Source organism: Zophobas morio, unplaced genomic scaffold (genome assembly GCF_036711695.1).
Source record: "Zophobas morio isolate AGI-343-1 ecotype UQ-CSIRO unplaced genomic scaffold, CSIRO_AGI_Zmor_V1 ptg000008l, whole genome shotgun sequence".
In the NCBI taxonomy this organism is placed as follows: domain Eukaryota; kingdom Metazoa; phylum Arthropoda; class Insecta; order Coleoptera; family Tenebrionidae; genus Zophobas; species Zophobas morio.
Genome location: NW_026972113.1, coordinates 168,006 through 176,256, shown reverse-complemented (window position 1 = coordinate 176,256; position 8,251 = coordinate 168,006). Strand labels below are relative to the sequence as shown.

The 8,251-nt window shown below is 36.6% G+C and overlaps 1 protein-coding gene across 3 annotated transcripts; it reads left to right on the top strand.

Moving 5' to 3' along the window:
* The first annotated feature begins 1,855 nt into the window (after positions 1-1,855).
* Positions 1,856-7,988, top strand: LOC135124928 (MORN repeat-containing protein 5-like). Of its 3 annotated transcripts, none has more exons than XM_064050150.1 (6): positions 1,856-1,925; positions 1,990-2,188; positions 7,072-7,255; positions 7,307-7,471; positions 7,519-7,587; positions 7,640-7,988. In XM_064050150.1, the coding sequence occupies exons 2-6, from the start codon at positions 2,008-2,010 to the stop codon at positions 7,914-7,916; spliced, it is 876 nt and encodes a 291-aa protein (XP_063906220.1). In that variant the 5' UTR covers positions 1,856-1,925; positions 1,990-2,007; the 3' UTR covers positions 7,917-7,988. The 3 variants fall into 3 exon arrangements, with proteins under 3 accessions (XP_063906220.1, XP_063906218.1, XP_063906217.1); XM_064050148.1 differs by having other exon boundaries at positions 1,919-1,942; XM_064050147.1 differs by lacking the exons at positions 1,856-1,925; positions 1,990-2,188 and adding an exon at positions 2,255-2,575.
* Positions 7,989-8,251: the final 263 nt, after the last annotated feature.

The window sequence follows — 8,251 nt, the reverse complement described above, 5'->3', positions numbered from 1 at the left end:
ACAACCTTCGCGTTTTATTTATTGGGAAATAGTTAATAATTATAGACTATGGAACAAGTTTGAATTATTCTACTCAGTAGAGTTAAATAATGACTTACGTTACCGCACCGCCGTTTAAATTAGTGGGATAAGTTGGCTTAGCAAACGCTTTAATTTAATACATTAATAATAATCTTTTCCATTTACTTAACTTGGGCTTTAAATAAGGTTTTAGACCGTAGAGAAAATTTTGCAAGTAGATTGACTATACATGCTTACACATTTTATTCTGTGGTTAACAAGGCTTTTATTCCACTTGTGCAGTAATTAATTACAGTACACAATTAGACATTCACAATGGAGCTTTAAATGTGAGTTGGTTCCCCTTGTATTTTAAGTAGGTAATTTGAAAGATTCGGGAACTACTTGTGTCTGGTTTTTGAAGTAGTTTGAAAGAATCCTGCAGACTCCTTGCGTCTGATTTTTGAAGTAGTTTTAAAAAATCTCGGCGACTCCTTGTATCTTGTTTTTGAAGTAGTTTGAAAGAATCTTGAGATTTGGGTTTTGTTTTTGAAGTACCTCGTTTGAAAGAGTATTAGGGACTCCTTGTGCTTGGTTTTTGAAGTAGTTTGAAGATTCTAGGGTATCTCTTTTATTTTATTTTTGAAGTAATTTGAAAGAATCTTGGGGATCATGTGTGTTTTGTTTTTGAAGTAGTTTGAGAGAGTCTCAGGGACACCTTGTGTTTGGTTTTTGAAGTAGTTTGAAGATTTTCAGGTATTCCTTTGTTTTATTCTTGAAACAGTTTGAAAGAATCTTGGGGATCATTTGTGTTTTGTTTTTGAAGTAGTTTGAAGATTCTCGAAGACCTTTTTTATTTTGTTTTTGAAGTAATTGGAAAGAATCTCAGGGACCCCTTTTGTTTTGTTCTTGAAGTAGTTTGGAAGAATCTCGATGATCACTTTTATTTTGTTTGTGAAGTACATCATTAGAAACCTGCAAATTTCAATTTTTGAGGCAACATTTCAACCCAGAAAAAGTAAATAAAATTTGTACAGATCTTTGTTGTTTCTGCTAGTCTCAAGTATGTTCATTGTTTGTAAATACGTAACCAGATCGCCGGAATACTTCACGGTTTTATTATTTCTATTCTTCTACACTATCCGCTTTAGTCTGCATTTAATATTTCTAACATACTTTTATATAATGCAGCTAGTGTGCTATTGTGGTGTGAATTATGCAAAACGAATCGTACATCAAATTGAAATTTGTGAATTTTGCCGCCTCGTTTTGATATTGACTTATTATTTTATTCTTCACAACCCTTAAACTCCTATTTTTTCATCTGACTAGACGCTTGTTTTCTTTATGTTCCATTTCGTAGGTCCCGATTTAGGCAACAATAAATTACGAATAGCCACTTTAGCATTTCACCAACTTCCGGCCATGTACTTGTAAACATTTCATTTTCAGATATAGCTGCCGAAATTCTAGCACAGTTTTAATAACCTCCACAGATTCCTACACCTCCATCTCAGAAAACTTTCCACTTTCATAGTTAGAAAGTAAATTTTAAACCGTTTTTTTTTTATTTTTGCTCACCATTATCACATGCAAATCTAGCGTAATATTTCATCGTAATCCTCGGACATGAAGAGTTGAATGCTTTCTCTTTACCGCTAAGTGTCAAGATCTCGAGTTGACTTAGGTTTGAGTCATAAACTAGTTGACGCCCCTAATTAGTATGCACTCTGTAAATATTAAGTAAGCAAAGTGGTTCAGAAATCTACTTAAGTCGGAACGCCGCCGCAATAATGCGTACTTAACTGCATTAAAAAAAAAAACAACAACAAAACAATAAAAATTCAGAGGGCGTCTGTCTTACACTTGACATTTACACTGTTTTTTAACGTTTATGTTGTAATACTGATATTTTTATCTTGTTGGTAAATACATGAATGAGGTAGCACTTTTGCAAAAAACTCAAATCTTTCTATAAATCCGTTTCAGTTTTCGTTGAATCATTCTATGGGAGAACTCAACAAGATTTGGGCCCAGATGGTCAAAGCTGGCGAAGAAACTGTTCAACCAGTGGTAGCACCTACGGTGAAAGACACGCACAAGGAAGAATTTTGTACTGGAAACTTGTTCATTGGGAAAACAAATGAGTTCGGTATGACGGACAACGGAAAATACCTGTATTCGTTTGGTAAGTGCAACAAAAAACTCACGGTGGGCTGATCTGGGTGTTTGGTTATCATAGCAACAGGATTGACATCACTTTATTTTGTGTTTGTCAGAGTTGGACATTGTTTTTTATTTTTCGGGAAAATTAGCGTCTGTGTTCAAAATTTAATTCGGAAGTAATTCGTTGCGAGCGTCGAAATGGCGAAGAGGAGGACCAGGGCTATGAGTTTGTCCCTGGACTGGGATAACATGGTTAAAGACGACGACGCCGACAAAGATTCTAAAATGAATTTAGCAGGGCTTATAGCGTATGACAGGAATACGGTGGACTTTTGTACGGGAAGCTCATATACAGGGAAATGGAACAGGCTGGGGATGGCCGTCTACGGAAATTACACTTTCCCATACGGTTTGTTTACCCTTGTCTTGTTTATTTGCTACTTTTTGGTGTCTCAATTAACATAAAAACATATTTGAATTAATTGTTGTTTGAGGTTAGGCAACCAACATTTATAGGAGAGTGCAGATACAACCGGTCAACTTAGTCAATAGGGAATTTTATATTTATTGTTTCTATTTATGAGCTTCAAGGTCAATTTCTTAGTCTTAAAATAGCAATATGTGTTTAATTTAACTTGAATGAAAAGTGTGGTCGGTCATATGCGTTGCCGCTTTTGTTTATGGTAAATACAATGTTGTTATTATTATGAAGTGAACCGATAAATTTAATTATTTGTGAAACTGTTGAATTAAAAACTCCCATTTTGGTTGGATACAAAAATAACGTTCTGATAATAGTCCAATTTAGATCTTTGTTTAGTTACAATTGAACTAATGCATTAGAGCGACAGTTTGTGAAGACTAAAATTGCTCAATATTAATCTGATTTGTTGTCAAATTTACGTTTTAATTATTATTGAGTACTAACGCCTTTTTGGATTGTGCCAGTTTAAGTTATTAATTAAAACAGCAAGTAACACATTTTGCCACTTCATGTGATATAATGCTGTATTAAGAAGCAGTTGGCAAAGTTCATATTAAGTACAGACTGAATTATTGATTACTTGGGCATTAAACGTAAACTGCTTCTGCATGCTTTGGTAATTGAAAACATTACCATTTAAATTTAGTTTGAGAAATTATTAGCTAGTGGAAGTGAATCCCTGCCTAGAAGGATTTTTGCGACATTACAGTAGTAATTTATTTGTATAACAATATGAGTAGTTGTCAATATCAAAACGAGGCGGCAAAAGTCACAAAGTTTCAAAGCTAACTTGATGTTACGATGCATAATCAGTAAGTACCAATGTTTATATTACGAATTCAAATTAACGCGTTTTCTAATCCAACTTATCCCACTAATTCAACAGGTGGTGAATTTTTGATTTTGGAATGAGCACGACAGGGGTTTAATTATTTAAATAACTTTAGACCAATGTTTAAAATATAGCTTTCAAAGTAAGCTTATTATTAAAGCTATTCATATTCATAACTTCCGAACTGCGAGATCGTGAATTTGCTTTTTAAATGTAATTCGCAAGAATGTGCGCCGATTAGAATATTGAAATTGTGACACTACATAATTCCCCTTTTCCCTCTTTTGAATTTTGAATTTTAATGTTTTCCTTAAAATGTAATATAGTGATAGCATGAATTTAATTATTACTGCAAATGCATAGAGCATTGTTTTAATTTTAGTAAGTACATATAATTCTAGTATTAATGGTTGCCTATTCATCTTAAAACCTTATACAAGGGATAAGTTATTTTAAAATTTTATAACTAAAACAGGAACATTATTTGTTCGTACCACTTTCTCAGTTCGGACTAATCCTTTCGGCCCGTACCTGAAAATCCTTCTCCAGCTCTAAACAATCCTAAATGCGCATTACTACTGTAAAGTTGGATTAGTTCCAACAAAACCGATAGCGGTATTCCATTAAAGTTGCTAATTGTTTTAAAGCATGGTAAATCGGTCACAAATAATTTCCGCCCTTTGCACTGTTGGTTGCCTAAACCAAATTAAAAATTAACCAACCCATAAAAGCGACCTCCATCTAGTAGCAGCTGCCATCTTAAAAAATATAAAATCCTCCGACCATCTTTTGCTCGAATAAAAATTGCAAATTTATTGTTCCCATCACGTCGTATGTGTGAACAAACGCGAATTCGTCCAGCCATTGATGCGTAAAAAATTCAAGCGTTCGTCGGCCCCAGATAATCGTGGTTCTTTAAGTAGGGCGAAGGCGCCTGAAAGCGCTGTTGGAGTGCGCGCTTGTGGAACGTTTGTCTGAATTTGACCGGGTAAAGAGTATAATATGCGGCAGATTGTCTGATCTGTGTCGATATTTATTATAGACACTCAGAAACTACCGGACTGATTGTTATCAAACTTGATATTTGCTATAAACAATTCAATGACGATGTTGCACTCCGTGTAACTACTGTATCACTTCCACCTCTGGATCAGCTCTCTCTCTTCGAGCTCCTCGTTATAATTTGAATAAACCCGTGTCGTGCTTTTGTCGTTTTCTATGCGTTGTAGTGCTGCCAATTAGGCGGCTTCCCTTTAAACTTCCCGTCTTGTATTCCTGCCCCCGCCGCCACCGGCTAAAGCAAAATAAAAGCACAATATAACTGTGCAATATAATAGGGCGAACGGTGGCGTTCACACATAAATCCAGTCCGGAACTCCCGGAATGTTTATGTACCTATATTATACAGACATGGGTGGCATTTCATTGATGGATACGAATCGATCTCTGCTTCCCAGAGCCTCCGGTCATCAGCCTTTGTCGTCTGCGGAAGCCGTAATCTATTACCGTCGATTTGACACAACATGGCGCAGCAGATTGATTTTTTACCATAAAAAAATTTGTTTTCCCGTTTGTAATCGCTGCATTTGTAGATCGACTTTTTTGTGGCGATGTGTTTAGTCAGTCGATGACCTTAATGCTCCCGAGGGAAATTTCCGGGAAAGTATTTACACGGGTGCGTACTTAAAATGGGCCAGTTTGATGGGACGGGCCGATAAAGCGAAACAATGGGCCTGGAGCACCCATGTCATTGGGGCTGTTTAGCTGCCGAGAAAATGCTTGAAGGTCGGAAACTAGAACAGGAACTCTGTGTTAAAAGAGCAAAAAAAAACACGTGTTATTAGTTCGTTGTTTATGTATTAATGGTATCCCCAAGGTAATACGTTTACACTAAATAATGAACACAGTTATAATGTTTCTCTTCACACTTTTTTTTATCAAAATGAAACTTTATGATAACGTGGTATCTTCAAATTACGATTTTATAGCTTTATCCGAAACCTGGTTAAATATTAATATTTGTCACAGTGAAATGTTTCCCAGTAATTTTACTGTTTATAGGAAAGACAGGAATTCGGATAAATTAAATGTCGATAGAAGTGGTGGCCCGACGAAGTAAATATCTGTGTACTCAGACCTTTCTTATGTAACAAGTACATTAAGTTTATTGTCTTATAGGGTAGTTCTTAACCAGATTGTCTATAATCATTGTTTCTATAGATTCTGTAGACTTTATACCCTCTAGACTTTATAGGAACTCTAGAATCTTACTATTATCGAGACTCTTCAACTGCCTTAGACTCAATAAGTTCTATTTTTAAATTTAGTAAAATCTCTAGATGCCTCAGACGACTTAGTAAGCTGTGTGTATACTTCTCTACGCATTTTATGATATATGGTCTTCCTAGATTGCCTACGTTTTCCAAATTTTCGGCGACTCTAGATTCTACCTATTCTGGAAGCGCCCTAAACTCTCTAGATCCTCTATAGTCTCAAAAATCTACTGCCTAGATTGCGTAAAGTTTATAGATTTTCTATTATCTCTGAGATCTCTCTTTCTCTGTCACGATTTTCTGTAAAATACATTCACTGAGTTTTCAGTTAATTTTATAGATTATCTATGATCAGAATATCCTTTAGACTCTATAGATTCTGTGGACTTCACATTCTGTACGTTTTCTACACTCATCAAGCTCTAAGCTCTCTAGATTCTTTAGCCCCTCTAGGTTCGTTAGGATCTCTGGACTGCCCAGAGTTTCTGTGCTTTGTGGATCTCCTACATCTTGTAGATTTTCTATACTTTCTTTTTTTTCTATTTTCCCATGTGGACTTACCAAATTCTCTAGATTCTGTAGATTTTCTAGATCCTGTAAATCATCTAAACTCTGCAAACTTCCCAAATTTTCTAAACTCTCCAAAGGCCTCAGACTCAATAAGTTCTGTATATATATTTTCTACATCTTCTATGGTGTGTAGATTTTCTACACACTCTCTTCTATAATCTCAAATTTCTAAATTATATATTTCTGAGATTTCTCTTTTTTTGTTACGATTTTCTGTAATTACGTTTACTCGAGGTTTCATTATATATGTATATTAGGTCGTCCTCTAGACACTATAGATTCTGTGGACTCTAGACCCTCTAGGATTTCCAGGCACTCTAGACTCCCACTATTCGGGAGGCTTTCTTCATTCTCTAGATTGTCTAAATTTTCTACACTCTTAACGCTCTAAGTTTCCTGGACTCTTTAGCCTCGCTAGGATCTGTGGATTGCCAAAGTTTCTATACTTTGTGGATCCCCTAAGTTCTACAGATTTTCTAGACTTTCTCTGGAGTTCTATGTATACACTTTCAATGGTGTGTAGATATCCTAGTCTCACTTCATCTCTGAGATCTTTCTTTTTTTTGATAGATATATTCATAAAATGCATGTGGTTACACATCGACGACTTATTTACTACATTAACAGTCATAAGAAAATGAAATTATCTAAGTTTCTCAAGGATCAAATTTAGATCCATTACGTTTCATGCTATTTATTAATGATGTAGTGAATCCTTCGTGTTGGATCATTAGCGATCTTTTCAGGGGTCGACTACGAAGGCGGCTTCGAAGACGGCATGTTCCACGGAGAAGGTACTTTAATATACCCCATGGGCCAAAAACTAGACGGCATCTGGGAAAAGGGCCGAATGGTGGACTACAAATTCTCAAACGTTGACGGCTTGGATTACGAAGACAAATGGAAATACTGCATGATGCCAGACAGAAGGTTAGTTGACACAAACGCCTCAAACTAAAACCAACTAAAATCTTGTGCTAGGTTTAACGTGAGTATACGCGAAGGTCTTCAACCGGCTGGAAGAGAATTCATGACGAACCAACAACCCGAAAGACAAATTGAACCCGGTTGTTACGACACTGGAGACGGGTTTTACAATCCCCTTACAAGAAGCGTCATTCTATCTCGCGATCCCGCCGACTATGAGTACGTACCACCTACACTTGTTCTGTGTTACCTATTTCTTTTTCTAGAAACGTAGAACCCAGAGTAGCAGTAGACGACGAATCGGAACCCGAAGATCTCTGGGTGAACGGCGTGACGTGTGTAGTGTTAATGACAGTCATACTATTTTGATAACTTCTGGGTTTCTAGGATGGTGGTAGAGTCCAGACATGAGTGGATAGTTAAACACTGCAGGAAAGCCTGGGACGAACCGGCGGGTTATCGTCCGGATTTGTACGAGGATTGGATAACGGGTAGAAAGAAAGAACTAGAAGACTTAGAACTAAAGTACGGTTCACGGAAATCTTCCACCACTGATGAGGGCGACAGCGACAATCTGACAGCTTCGGACAAGTACAGTGTGGATTCTGGAGAAAAGAAGTCCTTGGACTATGCCGGAACCGGGAGAAAACTATCTATGGCCTGATTTCTTGACTTAGATTAGATTGTGTAAATTGTGTAGTAGAATTTACCCTTAATAGAAGCCCGAAAGTGAGAAGTTTTTTGCACGTCGATCGGTAGTTGGGGGTGCGTGATAAGAATTTACATATATCGGGATGTCTGGGGGCTGTTTAGGAGCAAGGGAGTTTCGACGCTATTACGTTTGATAAAACGAATTGTTTTACATTTGGTTTGAGGCGAAAAGAATGTGTGCTTTATTTTATCATATTTGTTCAGGGCAGTGGGGAGAATTTAAAGTAGGTAAGTGAGTTTGAAGCATCAGGGTGAAATTGTACATTCAGAAGAACGCGATCGATGAAT